Source organism: Heptranchias perlo, chromosome 8, assembly GCF_035084215.1.
Source record: "Heptranchias perlo isolate sHepPer1 chromosome 8, sHepPer1.hap1, whole genome shotgun sequence".
NCBI lineage: Eukaryota > Metazoa > Chordata > Chondrichthyes > Hexanchiformes > Hexanchidae > Heptranchias > Heptranchias perlo.
Genome location: NC_090332.1, coordinates 41,902,507 through 41,920,628, shown reverse-complemented (window position 1 = coordinate 41,920,628; position 18,122 = coordinate 41,902,507). Strand labels below are relative to the sequence as shown.

Here is an 18,122-nt window from a genome sequence, read left to right as displayed (position 1 = left end):
ACACAAGCAGTCAGATCACAAAGACAGAGAGAGAGACACCCGAAAGGCAGAGAGAGGGAGAGAATGACCAGTTGTATTAAAAACAGATAACTTTTTTTTCACTGGTGGGGTTACATGTAGCGTGACATGAACCCAAGATCCCGGTTGAGGCCGTCCTCATGGGTGCGGAACTTGGCTATCAATTTCTGCTCGACGATTTTGCGTTGTTGTGTGTCTCGAAGGCCGCCTTGGAGAACGCTTACCTGAAGATCGGAGGCTGAATGTCCTTGACTGCTGAAGTGTTCCACTCCTTTGATTGCTGTGATTATCTTTCTGCCGAGGTGTGATAACGGGCAGTTGGAAAGATTATCTGTAATCACCAGGCATTGTTCTCTGACTATATATGCTGTGCCTTTATGGAACCCTGCACTCACCTGACGAAGGAGGAAAGCTCCGAAAGCTTGTGATTTCAAATAAAGCTGTTGGACTATAACCTGGTGTTGTACGACTCCTTACATTTGTCCACCCCAGTCCATCACCGGCAACTCCACATCACAGTTAAGAATAGGATGTCATTGATGTGGGGGTTTTAATGGTCGCTTATCATAGGTATATGTTGCTTTGGTGGTGCATGGTAATACCCCAAAGTACAGTTTCATCTCTGAACCCAGGTTTCAAGCACTTAATCCAGCCTGACATTCCAATTCAGTGCTGAGGAAATACTACATTGTTGGATGTGCTGTCTTTTGGATGAGATGTTAAACCAAGGCCCTGTCTGTTCAGTTGGACCTACAAGCTCCCATGGCACTGTTCAAAGAAAAGCAGAGGCTTCTGCTGCTGCCCTGGCCAATATTCATCCCTCACCCAACACCACTAAAGCAGGTCACTTATCTCATTGCTGTTTATAGAATTTTCCTATGAGCAAGTTGGTTGCCATGTTTGCCTATATAACTTCAAAAGCAAGTGTATTGGGGTGTCCTAAGGGCATGAAAGGCACTATATGAATGCAAGTTTTTTAAGTCAAATATAAAAGCTTTATGCATATATGTCCAGGGAATGATGTCTTTTTCACCCTCGCCCTCATCCCCACCCCCCGACTTGGTATTTAGGGGAATCAGTGAGGCAAAGTGATTTTGGATGAGAATTCCAAAAGGTGGCAGTGTTTCAGTTGATGGAGTGATGAAGATGAATATTGATCTGGAGTTAGAGGAGCAGAGGGTGCGTGCACATGTGACAACATGTGTAGTTCTGGATTAATTTAAAATTTGTGAATAGTGGAAGCGAGGAGGGCATTTGGAGAAGGCAATCCTTGGACATGAAGGCATGGATTAAAGGTTTCTGAAAAACTGGCATGTAAGCAGGCAATCTTTCAATTAAGAATGTGATCTTGGCACTGGGAAGATGATAGGAAGCTTGGCTCGAGGTTGAACAGGACATTAAGGTTGTGCGCCACTGGGGTTGGCCTGAGTGAGCAACCAGAGATGTTGATGGAATTGGGGCTGAAGCCACTTGGGTGCTGATGGGAGTCAGAGTGGTTTCAGTTTTGGTGGTAATGAATGAGCTGAAAGAAATCCTGACTTATCCAGGACTTGATGTTAGACAGGCAGTCGCAGTATATTAGAAAACTTTGGAGTTGCTGGTGGTAGCGGAGTGTCAGAATTTGATGTCATCAGCATACATGTGGAAGTTGATCCTGTGCTTAAAGGTAATGTTGCTGAAGGGCAGCATTCAAACGATGAATAAGGGGAGCTAAGGATGATGCCCTGTGGCTCAGAGGGTAACCATACGGCTTGGGAGGAGAAATATTTGAGGTGTAACCACCATGTCGGTAGTTGAGTGTAAGTACAAGGGAGGGGTGCAGTAGAAATGGTTTGAGGTGAGGCAATGGAGGTGAGTGGAGTAGATGGTAGCACAGAGGTTGAAGAGGGACAGTGACGTAGGATCACAATCCTAAGGATGTCCATGGTTTTAGCCTGGATGGTGTGGAAACTGGATTGGAGGGAGTCAAAATGGGAAAGTTGAATATAATTTGATGGCAATAATGCCTTCAAAGACCTTGGGGAGATATAGGGCAGACTGAGATAGGAGGGTCAAGGATGGACTTAAAGGGAGTGATGGTGGTTTTGAAAGGAGGGAGAATAACGCTGGAGGATGGAGAGATGTTGGTAATTATGGGGCCAAGCAGTAGTTCAGGGGAGGATTGAGAGAGCAGATGGTGGTCTTCATGAAGGAGATGATTAATTTGGTGGGGGAGAAGCTGCAGAGTATGGGGGTGTGGAGCTTGAATCTGGAAGGGGTGGTGAGAGGAGATGAGGAAGTAGTCTCTATCTTGGACACAAAGTCCATGTGCTGCTCATGTGGAAGAGAGGAGTTTGGGATGGTTCTTGGAACCTGTGATGACTCTGGAGTAATGGGAGGTTTTGACTACAGAGCAAGAGAAGGAGTTGCTTGAGGTGGTCCAAACCAATAGGCAATACTGAGATTTTAGTAAATAGTTTTATTTTCCTGAAAACAGGTGCACTGCGTTTTATGAGGAGGATCATTGGACTAAAGGATGAATTCTATAATCGTTACATCACTAAAGGAAACCTCTTTGAGCCAGTTATAAATGCCTTTTTGGATAATGGAACCAGATATAATCTACTTAATTCAGCAATAATTGAACTCTTCGAATTTATCAGAGTGGTAAGTTTCTATTTTGGTAATAGTTTGTGGTAAATTTTATATTCGGCTTGGACACTATAAAAAACGTATACTATGCTAAAATGCAATTACAAACTTCCCTACAGGTTGTGATTTGCCACAGTTCTGAGAAGTGCATTATCCATTCCTTTATTATAAATGTTTGTTACCACAGGAGGATATCAAGTCACTTACAACACACATAGTTGACAACTTCTACAAAGCACTTGAACACATAGAGTATGTGCAGACGTTTAAAGGACTGAAGCTGAGATACGAGCAGGAAAGGGATAGACTCCAAAATCAGAAACTAAACAGGTAAGAGAATTAATTGAAGCTACTAAGCAGTATATGTTCAACTGTGGCAACTGAGCTTCATATTTTTAAGTCTATTGAACCTGAAAATGGAAATCAGTTTGAATTTGGTATTTAATGTGTATACTGTAGCATGGGTTTTTATGATCTCAGACAGTATATATTCCAAAAGATGAGCCTTAATATCCTAGTCCGGCATGTAATGAAATGTTGGTTTTAAGGAATTCAGACTAATTTGATTATAATCTGATCAGAAGCGTAGAGCAAAATTCAAACTGAGAATGGGGAGAAGCATATAGGAGCAAGGGCATCAACAAGAATACGCCATGGGATAGTTTTATTTGTGCATGGTGTTCAACTCTTGGGTCCCTGACACCAACTATGGGTGCCCATATACAGAGATGAGCACTAATAGCACTATGTAGTACCTTCACCGGTCTCAGTCAGATTACTGCATGTTAAAGCAGCAGCTATTTTTCACCAGCTCACAACTCCCTATGTGCTATTCCCAACTTCAGTGATCCTGCTGGCTGCACAGTAAGCATTTTGTTTTTGTCAAATTGCCAATTAAATCTATATGGGGCACTGATGCTTGATCAGCATCCTGTAAATGGCTACTAACAGGTAATTAAAAGCACTACAGTGTAACAATATGCACAAACGGAATACTTTTTTAAAAAATAGATTGGAAAACTGTTTTGAGTGGATGACACTTTATTGACCCTCAATGAACAAAATGATAAACAGTTCCTGCAGAAGTAGTATGCTCATAATCTGACACTAGGTGGGGAGGCGTCAACAACAGGACAAAATGGTGCATGGTCTTTATTTTTCTAGCTATACAGCTAGATCAGAGCTGGAAGGAGATTAAATAATGTTTCAAACTCATTGAGAAAAAGCTTCTGAGCTGAGCACAGCCATTTGCATGTAGGATAGTTATTAAGATTTTGGGGATTTTCTATACTGCATTTAAATGTCACAGCTTAAATACCATTTACTTTTGGTACCTGAGGTGATATAATTTAATTCCAGGTACTGATTATCTAAGGTTACAATGAAAGCCTTTGACTTGCAACTTTGAACTGTTTGCAGTATCAGATAAATATAATTCATTTGCACTGCTGTTTGGTTTTTTTGGACTGGTATTCCACAATTTGGAATTGTTGATAGAATTATTGTGTTGCTATTTGTCAAATAACTATAGAAAATGTGAGTGCACTGAGCTTACCTTGGTTCCATAAGCAAGTAATGTGTGGTACAGTGACTTCCTGATAAGTTTTTACTATTGTACTGACAGGAGGGCGCAGTGGGTCATGGCCCTGGTTTGATAGAAAATCTATTCCCTAACTGAGAATTTTCTTTCTTGGAGAGGGAAAGTATTTTCATGAGGAATAAATGCAGGTCCCAGCTGAGATGAAACTTTATATTTCCTTTTACTTTGGCACTTGCTTAATTTAGTTTGTGGGAGAACAGTATCCATGTGCCAGCTCTCTGTGTTTACTGTCCTGCTGTCAGGAGCTGTTTTTAGCTTAATATGCCAGCTGCTGGTCCACAGACACCACTGTCCTGAAATTTGAAACAAACTATTGGCAGTGCAAGGGGACCTTCATAGTAAGGAAGTGGGAATAATATTTTTGGACTTCAAAATGTTAATGTAATGCAGAGGTGAAAAGTGTCAATTTGCATTTGTTTGGGCAATGCTCTTTTACTGGATATTATTTTTAAAAAATAAATTGATGTTTTACTGAGGGGTTAGAATTGTGAAAGTAAGCTAATGAGTTTAAATCCCAACTGTGTTACTGTTCAATTCATTATGCAAAGCACGTAATAGTATAGTATTTTGCTAATATAGAAAAATACTCTCCACCAGAGCTAAACTTTTGACCATGTTCAGATTTTGCATTTGAAAGGTAATTTGAGTGTTGTGGACAAATCATCCAGAAAGCTTTTAGAACTGATATCATTGCACAAAGACTGGATTGTGATATTTTGATTTATTCAGAATTTCACACATTTGTTTTTGTACACATATTGTGTTTGAAAGAGAAATTGTGTAAAGTATTTAAACAAACTTGGCATTGTTGGTATTTTCTGCGATGGGTAGAAGTGCAGTCTCTTGTAGCATCAAACCAGAAAGTTCCACATTCGATTCCCAGTCAGTGTTGTTAACCGATATCAGCAGAATCAGCTTTGGAATGTTTCAATTGGTCTCCATGCTAAACCAGTGAGAATTCCTACTCCTAATTCTACTTACTAACTTAAGCTGCATGTGTGTGTACGTCAAGTGAGCCAAGGATCAGGCTTGGCTCTGGTACCTCCTGCAATAGAATGAATATCTGCCAATGCTCACTGTTTAGGTTCGCACATGAAGTATGATGACTTGGGCAATGTATTAGAGGGCTGCAGCCACCCACAAAGCCAGGCCACAAATGAGAATCAGCACCTTCTGGAGAAGAGAGCATTGGGGATGATGGGGGAGGGGAGGAGGAAGAGGAGAAAATTAGGAAATAAGCGTATATGGAATAAAATTGGGGCTTGACAGTTTGCATAACTCAAGTTAATTGATGACGTGATTATACACAGACATATTTACAAAGAAATATATAAGAACATAAGAAATAGGAGCAGGAGTAGGCCACATGGCCTCTCAAGCCTGCTCTGCCATTCAATCAGATCATGGCTGATCTACGACCTCAACTCCACTCTTCTGCCCGAACCCCATATCCCTTGATTCCCCTAGAGTCCAAAAGTCTATCCATCTCAGCCTTGAATATAATGACTCAGCATCCACAGCCCTCTGGGGTAGACAATTCCAAAGATTCACAACACTCTGTGAAGCAATTCCTCCTTTTCTCAGTCTTGAATGGTCGACCCCTTACACTGCGACTATACCCCCTAGTTCTAGATTTTCTAGCCAGGGGAAACAGTATCTCAGCATCTACCCTGTCAAGCCCCCTGATCTTTTATGTTTCAATGAGATTACCTCTCATTCTTCTAAACTCCAGAGAGAATAGGCCCATTTTACTCAACCTCTCCTCATAGGACAACCCTCTCATCCCACGAATTAATGTAGTGCACCTTCATTGTATCACCTCCTAGGCAAGTATATCCTTCCTTAGGTAAGGAGATCAAAACTGCATGCAGTACTCCAGGTGAGGTCTCACCAAAGCCCTGTACAACTGTAGTAGGACTTCCTTACTCTTGTACTCCAACCTCCTTGCAATAAAGGCCATCATGCCATTTGCTTTCCTAATTGCCTGCTGTACTTGCATACTAACTTTGTGTTTCTTGTATGAGGACACCAAAGTCTCTCTGAACACCAACATTTAATAGTTTATCACCATTTAAAAAGTATTCTGTTTTTCTAGTCTTCCTACCAAAGTAAGTAACCTCACATTTCCCCACATTATACTCTGTCTGCCACCTTCTTGCCTTCTCACTTAATCTGTCTTTGCAGACCTTTTGTGTCCTCCTCACAGCTTACTTTCCCACCTAGCTTTATACCGTCAGCAAACTTGGATACAGTACACTTGGTCCCTTCATCTAAGGCATTAATATAGATTGTAAATAGCTGAGGCCCAAGCACTGATCCTTGCAGCACCCCACTAGCTTGCCAACCTGAGAATGACCTTTGTTTTCTGTCCTTTAACCAATCCTCTATCTATGCTATTGTATTACCCCCAACCCCATGCGTCCTTGTGTAGCAACCTTTTATGTGGCACCTTATCGAATGCCTTTTAAAAATCCAAATATACCACATCCACTGGTTTCCCTTTATCTACCCTGCTAGTTACAGCCTCAAAAAAACTCTAATAAATTTGTCAATCACGATTTCCCTTTCATAAAACCATGTTGACTCTGCCTAACCATGTTATGATGTTCTAAATGCCCTGTTACCACTTCCTTAATAATGGATTCCAACATTTTCTCCATGACCAATGTCTGGCTAACTGGCCTGTAGTCCCCTGTTTTCTCTCTCCCTCCCTTCTTGAATAGCGTGGTAACATTTTCTACCTTCCAGTCCACTGGGACAGTTTGGAAGATCATAACCAATGCATCTGCTATCTCTGCAGCCATCTCTTTTAGAACCCCAGGATGTAGGCCATCAGGTCCAGGGGATTTGTCGGCTTTTAGTCCCGTTAGTTTGTCCAGTACTTTTTCTCTAGTGATATTAATTGTTTTAAGTTTCTCACTCATTTGCCCCTTGGTTCCCCACTATTTTTGGTATGATTTTTGAGTCTTCTACTGTGAAGATAGTTACAAAATATTTGTTTAACGCATCTGCCATTTCCTGATTTCCCCATTATAATTTCTCCTGTCTCAGCTTCTAAGGGACCAACATTTACTTTTGCTACTCTCTTCCTTTTTACATACTTGTAGAAGCTCTTATAATCTGTTTTTATATTTCTTGTTAGTTTACTTGCATATTCTATTTTCTCCTTATTTATCAGTTTTTTGATCGTCCTTTGTTGGTTTCAAAAACTCTCCCAACCCCCAGGCTTATTACACTTCTTGGCAACATTATAGGCCTTTTCTTTCAATCTAATACTCTCCTTAACTTCTTTAGTCACGGGTGGATCACTTTACCTGTGGAATTTTTATTTCTCAGTGGAATGTATTCTTGTTGAGAATATGAAATATTTCTTTAAATGTTTGCCATTGCTTTTCAACTGTCAAACCCTTTAATTTAGTTTCCCAATCTACCTTTCACAATTCGCACTCATACCTATGTAATTGGCTTTATTTAAGCTTAAGACTCCAGCTTCTGACTTAAGTACGTTACTTTCAAACTGAATGTGAAATTCATCATATGATCACTCTTCCCCAGTGGTTCTTTTACTGACCGATTACTAATTAACCCTATCTCATTCCATAATACAAGATCTAAAATAGCCTGTTCCCTGGTTGGTTCCATGATGCATTGCTCTAGGAAACTGTCTTGAATGCATTCGATGAACTCGTCTTCCAAAACTACCTTTGCCAATTTGATTTGCCCAGTCTATATGCAGATTAGAAGTCCCCCATGATGACTGCATTTCCTTTGTTACAAGCTCCGATTATTTCATGATTAATACTCTGTCCAACGGTGTTGCTACTATTAGGGGACCTATAAGCTACTCCCACCAGTGTTTTCTGCCCCTTGTTATTTCTAATTTCCACCCATATTGATTCTACTTCCTGATCTTCTGAGCCAAGATCCTTTCTCACCACTGTCTTTGTCATCCTTTATTATGAGGGCTACACCCCCTCCTTTTCCATTCTGCCTGTCTTTTCTAAATGTCATAACTATCCTCAATTTGGAAGTTGAAGAAAAATTCAGCATTCCAGTTGATATTTTTGGGCTACAGTAGAACTTTCTTACTAATAGTTTGCATTGTGTTTTTCTTAAGTGTACCATCCATATTACGTAATAATAGATACCGGAGAGATGCACGAGCCTTGGAGGAGGATGAAGAGATGTGGTTTAATGAGGATGAGGAGGAAGAAGAAGGAGAAGCTCTAGTACCACATGTTGAGAAATCCAAATCTGAGGATGACTATCCAGACAGTTATGGAAAATTTCTGGAGACTAAAAAGGGTACAGTAATAAATTTCAGCACTTTGGCGGTGCATTTTTAGCTGTACAGTACTTGAATTTTAATATCTCCTGAATACTTACTGTACCAAGAGAAAAAAGCAGTGGTGCACATGCTGATGCTCCCCTGTGCATTTAAACTGCCTTCCAGTTTCCAGATGGCTGGCCTTTGGCCTTGCATGTCGTCAGTGAGCAATTTATAGTTGATGTACCAGTATTGAATTAGATGATGATAAATGAGTCTTCAATTTTCAACAAATATTGGTTTAATGTAAAGCAGCTCTCCATTTTGCTGTGAAAGGCTGACTGAAGGTAAAGACAATCAACAAATCCATATATGCTCAACTGTATAAAACTGAGCAAACTACTTGTATATTTGAGAATTCATTTGTATGGAATATTTGAATATTAAATCATTGGAGGGTCCTCTGCTTCCAAATTAAACCTTTTTATTGTGATCTGCGAAATTGATTTTCTTCAGATTTTTTTTGGAAATGTTAGTGTAATTGGAGAAATTAATCAGTCATTAAGCTATATATAAAGTCAGTATAGAACATTTTTTATATAAATTCAAAATAATATATAGATTTTAAATTTAGGGCAAGAAACAACTGCTGTCATTGCCTTTTGTTAGTGATGCATTTCATTGTAATTTACGTATTTGCTCATGAGGTGTTATAACCTGTGTTTAGTACTTCATCCCTTTAAAACTTTAATCTCTAAATGAATTACCATTAATGTATTTTTGATTAAATTGAAGTTATGGGAAATATTACCTGTGCTCTGATTAAATGTGGGATCTCCAAGGTAATTAATTGCACAAACAGATTAAAAACACAATCTTTTGGGTTATTGATTGACCCATTAGATTACAACCTTGTTCCAACAAACAGAACTTGAAAAGCCACCTGTAAATGATTTAAAGCTTCTATTTTTCTTTCACTTCTGCCCCCCCCCCCCCCCCCAAAAAAAAAGTTTGGCATTTAAAACTTTGATTGTGCTTTTGTAAACTTTAGACATTCAGTTTACCTTTTAATACAGGGAATGTTTTATTTGTTAACATAACTTGGAAACCTGTAAGATTGAAATTTCACTCATTTGTGTTTTTTGGTGGGCCAGTTATAATGTAGATTTTGCATTAATTCAGTGTTGTTTTTGCATTGCACTGATACAGTACAAATAGTTTAAGGGCAGTTTGTCACGTTGATTCACACTGGACATTTATGGGAAACTTTGCAAGGCTCCCTTTTAGAAGTACTGTCATGGCACAGTCGTAGAATCTTGCTGCACAGAAGGCGGCCTGGTCCAGCTCTTTGAAAGAGCTATTCAATTAGTCCCACTCTCTGACTCTTTCCCCATAGCCCTATAAACTTTTCATTATCAAGTATATATCCAATTCCCTTTTGAAAGTTACTATGAATTTGCTTCCACCACTTTTTGGGCAGTATATTCCAGATCATAACTAGCTGCGTAAATTTTTTTTTCTTCTCCTCCCCCCGCTGGTTCTTTTGCCAATTATCTTATCCTCTGATTACCAATCCACCCGCCAGTGGAAACAGTTTCTCCTTATTTACTCAATCAAAACCCCTGATGATTTTGAACACCTCTATTAAATTTCCCCTTAACTTTTTCTGCTAAGGAGAACAGTGCCAGCTTGTCTAGTCCCTTCACATAACTGAAGCCCCTCGTCCCTGGTATAATTCTGGTGAATCTCCTCTGCACCATCTCCAAGGCCTTGACATCCTTCCTATAGTGTGGTGCCCAGAATTGTACAGAATACTCTAGTTGATGCCTAACCAGTGATTTATAAAGGTTTAACATAACTTCCTTGCTTGTGTGCTCTCTGCCTCTATTAATAAAGCCAAGGATCCAGTACGCTTTTTTTAAAAAACGGCTTTATCAACTTGTCCTGCCACCGTCAAAGACTTGTGTATGTGAACCCCCAGGTGGCTCTGTTCCTGCACCCCCTTTAAAATTATCTCATTTAATTTATATTGTCTTAACTCATTTTCTCCCAGAATGCATCACGTCACACATCTGCATAAAATTTCATCTGCTATGTGTGCCCATTTCACCAGTTTCTCTCTCCTCCTGAAGTCTGCTACTATCCTCCTCATTGTTTACTACATTTCGAAGCTTTGTGTCATCTGCAAACTTTGAAATTGTGTCCCCTATACCCAAGTCCAGATCATTAAAATACATCAAAAACAATCGTTCACCACTACTCTCTTTCTGTCTCTTAGCCAATTTCATGTCCATGCTGCCACTGCCCTTTTATCCCATGGGCTTCAATTTTTCTAATACATTGCTTCAGCTTCATGCCAGCTGCAGTACAAAATTGGTGTAAAGCAAGCTTATTAATTTTTTTTAAAGCATTCTGATTTTACATTCTTGTTGAAAAAGAGCTAGTTCTTCTGCTTGTGTTTCAACAATCATTTTACTGGCATAGGTTGCCAGTGAGTGCAGCTCTGCGTGTGTTGAAGTGTACCTGTGCAGAATTCTTGCTTTTCCCAGGAGGTCGTTGAAGAAGGGCAGCATAACTTGGTAGTGTCCACTTGTTCCATTCTCAAAGTAGGTGCAGTATAACTGCAACATAAGATTCTTGGTGAACTGATATAACTACCTGATTTTGGTGTAGTCTGAGCACATAAATGTTTCTTCCATAGCTAAAGAAAGTGAGGACAAGGAAAACCTTCCAAAGCGATCCTCAAGTCCCAGCTTCAAATTTACATTTTCACATACCTGTGCATCTGGTGCAGCAAATGGAACAAATGGCACCAACAGTAAATCAACGGCAGCTCAGACCGCTCCAGCCAGTTCCACTAGTTCTTCCTCAAAGCATACCAGTCCATCTACTGCAGTGACAACAAAGGTTTGGATTATCTTCACTTACCTGTGATTAACCATCTGCTTCAAGTCGATCTATTACAGTACCTTTTAAAAAAAATTTTTAAAGTATAATTTTGGAATCTAATGACTACTTCTACACTTCGGTATTTGAGAGCCTCGTATTTTACATTTAGTAGGACGCACTGATTTGAGTTTTTAAAAATTAAATTTAAAGAAAACTGCCCCAGTAGACTGCTTTTTGGTGGCACTATTTTATTAAAAATAAACATGCCATTACAAGTCATTTTAAAAAATGAAGTTAGGTTCAAGTAAACCTGAATGAGTTGTTAAAGTTGTACTGTCGTTTAACCTTATTTTTAACCTTCTTGAACTATTCCAAGCAAAGGTTTAAACCATTATGGTGAAAAGTGCCCTGGATGTACATTTATGTCTTGTAACTTAGATTGAGTGTAAATTATTTTCTCTGAATTAAATGCTGGCCAGTAATGCCCTAATGTTGTATTTTCAGCAGGAAAGCTACATGCTTATACAAATGTTTTTGTTTTCTGAATTTCTTCAGGGAGGTCTAGTGGGTCTTGTAGATTATCCTGATGATGAGGAAGAGGAGGAAGAAGAAGAAGCATCACCAAGGAAGCGACCTCGGCTTGGCTCATAATTGACACACAGGAAGGCTTATTTTGGGGTCTGATACAATGGTGCAACTGTTCCATAAGCTAAGGGTCTGAATCAGGAATGGCTCCTTCACTGTGAATACAGAAGATGCAACACAAGGAGTAGCAAACAGTGTGCCAATGTTTCAACTAGAGGGCTTGAGTTCCTTGTGGCAGCAACATGCCACTGAAGAACTGGATCTCTCTGGAACAAACTTGGAAAGGAAAACCGGCCAATCAGGCTGGCAGGATTAGCAGTTAGTAATTGGGAGCCTGATTGACAGTTTCCCAAATGGGGAAGAGATTCAGATTAGGGGCGGGTTAGGGAAAGCTTGAGCAAGGGAGCAGGAGCTGCACAAAAATGATGTTTTGGAGTTCTTTGTCAGGAAACCAAAACTGGGATAGGCGTACAGAGTATCAGTTGGAAACCCTTGCAGTCTGAAATGAATTAGGTGCTGTCCCATGTGTTTATCCTCATCCTTGTTTTGTTTTGTTTACCTCCAATTCCAGTTTTAAATGGGGGAAAGGAAACCTGCCAATATATTTCTAAGCAGAAGAATCTCAAACTACTACTGGGACCATAATGATGAGATTGCCATCATGTTCACTGGATGTTTGGGCATCCACTGGGCCTGTTTAGCATTTTCTAATCAAAATGGTGAATGGTTGGAAAAGCACAGAAGAATATGCACCTCAGTCAGATACTGTACTACAGACAGACTGTTTCACAAGCCTGTGTGTAAAAATTAGTGCTGGTGACTGCTGCAAGAGTGGTTCATGAGCAAATCTGTTCCTTTTATCTCATCTGCAGGTTGTACATTGTGGCAGTTCTGCTTTGTGATGTCCCCAGGCCAAACATGCCACTTAACAAAAGATAAAATTTTATCCCAATCTGATTTTTATGTATATTTTTGGGTATTGTATTACAGGTTAACATTTCATTATAACTAGTAGATAACTGAGTTACTTTTAGGGAACACTAATTTTAACAGCTAACTGACCGTAATGCTGGGGAGCTTAACTGAAAGCCGCAACAAAATATGAATCTTAACTAGTCTGCCTTTGCCCTGTCAGTCACAGTTGTCTCGGTGCAGAAGTAATTAAGATTCAAGCACAGTAGAAGGCTCAAATTAGGTTCCAGATGCTTTTATTGCACAGTATGGTGTTCCAGATCATTTTTAATACAGTGGTTAACGCAGGTTGTTAAGCCAGCTGTAGCCAAATCAGCCAACTGGCAATCTGAGAGAAGCCCGAGTGTGTTACTGAAATCAAAACTTTTTTAAGCTTTTTTTTTGGAGGTCATCTGCGTCCCTTGGTATTTTGGAGGTTTTGTAGCTCAACTTAAACATTCTTTGGAAAAAGTGGGCCGTCTGTCATGTAGATATGAAGTATAGTTTTTCCATAAAACAGAAGTTTATTTTGTATGGATGAATAACCGCCACCGTAACTGTTATTTTACACTGTTTGTATACATGTGTTGATATTAATGAGGCAATGTAAGATTCAGGAATTAAAATGTGACCCTGTAATTCCATAAACATAATGCTGTTGTGTCTATTTTCTGGTAACGGTAATGAACTTTTTTAATGGTGCTGAATTGTAAACTGAGAATCGATTTAATTGATCAATTGGACTGTTTTTGTTTTAGAACTTTAGTTTTATTTATAGGATTACGCACAATATTTTAAAAAGAAACCAAAACAGCAACTAAATGTGTTCATGGTAATCAAAATTAATTTTAATTTTGTCATTTGGCTACCTTATTTGGGTGGCTATCTCTTATGGTGTGGTTTAATGTAGAAGTGTGTGATTTAACATGTATTTAGATTTTATTCCCCTTTCTTCCATACTGTTGTCATTCAGTTAATTTAATCTGCCCTTTTCTCCCCCCCCCCCCCCCCCTTTCAGTAACTCAAAAATAATGCAAGTTTCTGGTGTGATAACCACTATTGTATTTTAACTAGAAAATATACCTTCGGACATGACCCCTTTCACAAATGAACGTTTCACTTTTAAACTATGCAGAACTGCATGAATGTTCCTCTCTCTCAAATTGGGTTTTACATGCACTGTACCAAATGTTCATGCATTGTAACAGGAGCTTGAATCTACACACTATCTTCATTTAGTTAATTTTGAAATGAAAGTGACTATTGTGATCAACTGTTGCTATATATGTAATTTAAATCCATGGGGAGATTTTTTAATCTGTTTACCAGCAGAACAAAATTTCTGAAGGGCTCTTTTAATTTTTATTTTAAGCAATGCTTTGATAAGCCAAGCATTTCAATTATTTTCAGTAAACTCAGCCGGTTTTTATATTCAAAATCACACAAAGGAATTTTAACTTGTTCATTGGTAATGTGTATCCCTCTATATTTAGCCTTTGAATCATTTAGAACTCTATTGGCATCAGTTGAATTTGTCCAGTGACAGGCAACTTCTTCCTGTTTTTAGACATTGTAGAATGTTTGAGGTATCACTTAGATAATGCACTTTAACCCCATATTTATATATATTTATATAATCCCAATTTATTTGAAATAGTACATTTTCCTCAAATGCCTGTTTCATTTTTCTCTTCTTGACATATGCTACAGGTTCTCAACTAGTGGATACACCCTGCTGTGAGCAGCAGTTTAATGGAGTCACTCGTCAAGTCAACCTTTTTAGGCTACTGGCCTAAATAACGCTGTAAACCTGGCATTAGAAATGTCTTCACTTAAGCTGCTTGATTAAAATTAGCCCATGACAACTCTTGTCATGTGGCAAATTCTGTAGCTCAAGATAATGGGGCAAGTTGAAGAAAGAAAATTCCTGATTACCATTTTCTTTTCTGGCTGCACTTATTGAAATACTTCTCACAAATAGCATTTTACACTTTGGGGTGGATTCTAAAGGCTGAGGAGAGTACTGTTCTTCCCATCACATTCCAGTCACTTTTTACACTGATTTTTCACAATCACTGCACTTTATTGGAGGGAATTTGTGAGCATTGCTTACTTTTGTACTTTGTCCTGTTAAAAGAAATCAAGATATTAAGTCTGAGCAGTGATTTGAAATTTTAGTTCTGCTTTTGTTTTAGATTTCATAAAATGTTGTGCATAATCCAATTAACCTCCTACGAGTGTTAGCCGAAGTACCTGTAATTGTGTTGGGATATTGTATTATAGTGCTATCTTTTTAGGATCAACTGTTTAATATTCCTAGTTAAATGATTTTATTGCTCTTGCTGTCACAGTGCCAATCTAACAATTATAGGGATTTTTTTATTAAATTAAGAATAATTGAAACATTTGTTTAATAAAAACACAACATATTTCGCTGTACTACTTGAAACCAGTTTTTAATGAGTGAGCAATTAAGAGTAAATTGTTTCATAAGCACACCTGAAAGACTCATTACTTCAGCAAAAAAAGTTATGAAAATTGTCACTTATTGAAGATTTGTGTAACGTTTCAAATATTTGAAATTGCATCATCAATATGCTGTAGAAGGCACTTGCTACATTGATTAAATATGTAGGAAGCTTTAATTCTTCATTCTTTGGGATTTAAGATCGTTGGGATAAGTATACCAATGATTTCAAAGTGCTGTAATGGTTTTACTGATATCAGTCTTATTGGGGCCCAGGGTATGACATTTATAGAATGCAACAGGTCAGGATTAAATTACATAATTTGATATATTGGGAGTTTTTGCTTAATCATTTTGGGGAGCAAGGGAAGATTTCAGACTTTTCCCTGATGGACGTTTATAGTTATTCACCTTCCTCAGGAAATTAAGTTAGTCTCAGTGCAAATTATACATGTTGACAGGAACAAGATTGAACATATGCAACTGGGAAAATGTGGGATTGCTGCCTCTAAATTTGAACTAACAGTCACTTTCTTTATGAAGTCACCTCCTCTGTCATTGGCATCTATAGGAATGTCAGTTCTACCATATTAGGGAAAGTATAAATGCAAGTTTGTTTAGTGTCTCATCACATCCTCATTATGTCCTAAAGTGTTTGCAACCAATGAATTACATTTGAAGTGTAGTTATGTAGGAAGCTTGGCAGTGAGTTAGCATACAGCATGGTCCTAAAGACAGCAAATGAGTTAGTTGCCAGATAATATGTTTTTGGTGGTGATGTTTTGAAGGTAAAAATATTGGCGAGGGCTCTTTGAAGTCCACCTGAGCTGGCAAGTGAGGTCTTTGTTTAATGTCTTTTCCAAAAGTCAGCACAAGTAACGATGAGCTTAAAGTGTGCAGAACTCCACGGCATCCACCTGAAAGCTGAAGGGAGGAGAGAAAAAAAGACAGTTTGTGTTCCAGTCCATCCTTTAGTTATGAATACAGCACGAAATGCAAATGTACTGCAAGTTCTAAGGGTTTGAGGACACACTTGTCTGGAATTTAGAATCACAATATGGATTAGAGCCAGACATGACTGCTTCTGGGAGATGTGGCCACATAACCTGAAGCCCTGGATTTGCAAACAAGTTACATGTATACCCTTAAAAGATTCATCAATCCAAAGGGAGTGATGGCATAATCCTAGAGTAGGAAAAATTGCAATTACAGCCCTCCTATAGCATCCAACTAACATAGAAGCCAGTCGACATGTTCCTACCAAGGAGCAATTTAGGGGCATCAAGGAAAAACAGTTAGTCAGTTAGCTGGGTTGTATTAAAGCTTTACTGATTTTTGAAGCTGCTGCTATCCGATTCCATTTTTGCAATCCTAGAGAGAGAACTTTTGAGAAAAGTAGCTGGATTACATCAGTGGCCTCAAATGCTATAGCATATGCTTTATTCTTGAGAATTTTCCCAGCTTCTGTTTTTTGTTTGTTAAATATATTTGAGATTATCTACTAACCATACTATAGCATCTGTCACAACGTGTACCTTTCTCAAAACCTGGAAGGCTTCAGCTGCAGGGCGCAAGTCCAAGGCACTTAGTCCTTAAAACTTTTTCTCTTACGTAGCAATAGGGTGGAACTTAGAGTAGGTTACACAACCAGGAATGTGTGTATACATACACATGATTTGTGGCTAGATATAATAATAAAAAAAGACACCGGTGTAGCCACTGACTGTTCAACACTTGGTGATTGAGACAATGCAGTGGTGGATAATCTCATCCTTCAAATGGAGGTGTACCCTCCACAGCAAATCTCAGTTCACAAGCTCTACAGGGAAATAGATTCTATGATTTGACTGATTGGAATTATGCTAGATTGATTGACTATACTGAGTTGTACTTTTTCTGATTGAAGGCTGAGGTCACTCCAATGAGATGAGTTATATTACATGGAACAAACAGCATAGAAACAGGCCAAGTGGTCTGAGTAGGTATCCCCATAACTTGTCCCTACATATCCCGTTTCCCAAGATATTTGACACCAGTAGAGAGCACCAGAGTACTGCCTTTTGGAAGTCTGACCAGATGACTACAGCATGTGACTTCAAGTTGAGTCTGTAGATGGTCCTTGGCTGTAAAATTCCTATTGTGAGAACCAATTATTACCTAATTGTCCATTCATGTTTGAATAATGTTTTTAATAGTCATGTAGGTTTGTTCTCTGTAGGAAACCTACATGACTCTTAACAATCTGTTATGCAGACATGAATGGATAATTAAGCAATTTATATAAAACAGCACTCTAACAATGGAAAATCTCTATTCAAATGAAAAAGTTCCTTTGGCTGCCAGCTGGCAGGAGAGTAATTAAGTGGCCAGTCTCTCAGCATCAGCCACGCGTAAGTATATTTTATATATTTGATACTTCCTTTTGCAAATAGGAAATGACGAGTTGGTCCATCGAGCCTACCATGATGCCTTAAGCATCATGATTCACAACCCCACCCACTGCCAGCTATATAAACTAGAAGAGTCTTAAAAAAATTTTTTTAAAAACCCAGTGTCAATTTAAGGAGGGGAAATCTGGAAAATTCCTCTTGCCCCCCCATCAGGAATCAAAATTAGTCCAGGAGATCACAGTGACTGTGATTTATATTACTTTAGTATTGCACTCACCTTTTGAATAACATGATCTTCACCCCAGCTAGGAACTGGTCCAGTTC

The 18,122-nt window shown here is 38.8% G+C and overlaps 1 protein-coding gene across 1 annotated transcript in view; it reads left to right on the top strand.

Moving 5' to 3' along the window:
* The window catches only part of LOC137324580 (serine/threonine-protein phosphatase 4 regulatory subunit 3), a 61,023-nt gene extending 47,429 nt beyond the window's left edge, over positions 1–13,594 (top strand). The window contains exons 12-16 of the mRNA XM_067989027.1: positions 2,495–2,664; positions 2,837–2,979; positions 8,367–8,554; positions 11,218–11,423; positions 11,961–13,594. Of these exons, the coding sequence (XP_067845128.1) occupies positions 2,495–2,664; positions 2,837–2,979; positions 8,367–8,554; positions 11,218–11,423; positions 11,961–12,056 (803 nt within the window). The 3' untranslated portion in view covers positions 12,057–13,594. The remainder of the gene's footprint in view (positions 1–2,494; positions 2,665–2,836; positions 2,980–8,366; positions 8,555–11,217; positions 11,424–11,960) is intronic.
* The last annotated feature ends 4,528 nt before the right edge of the window (positions 13,595–18,122 follow it).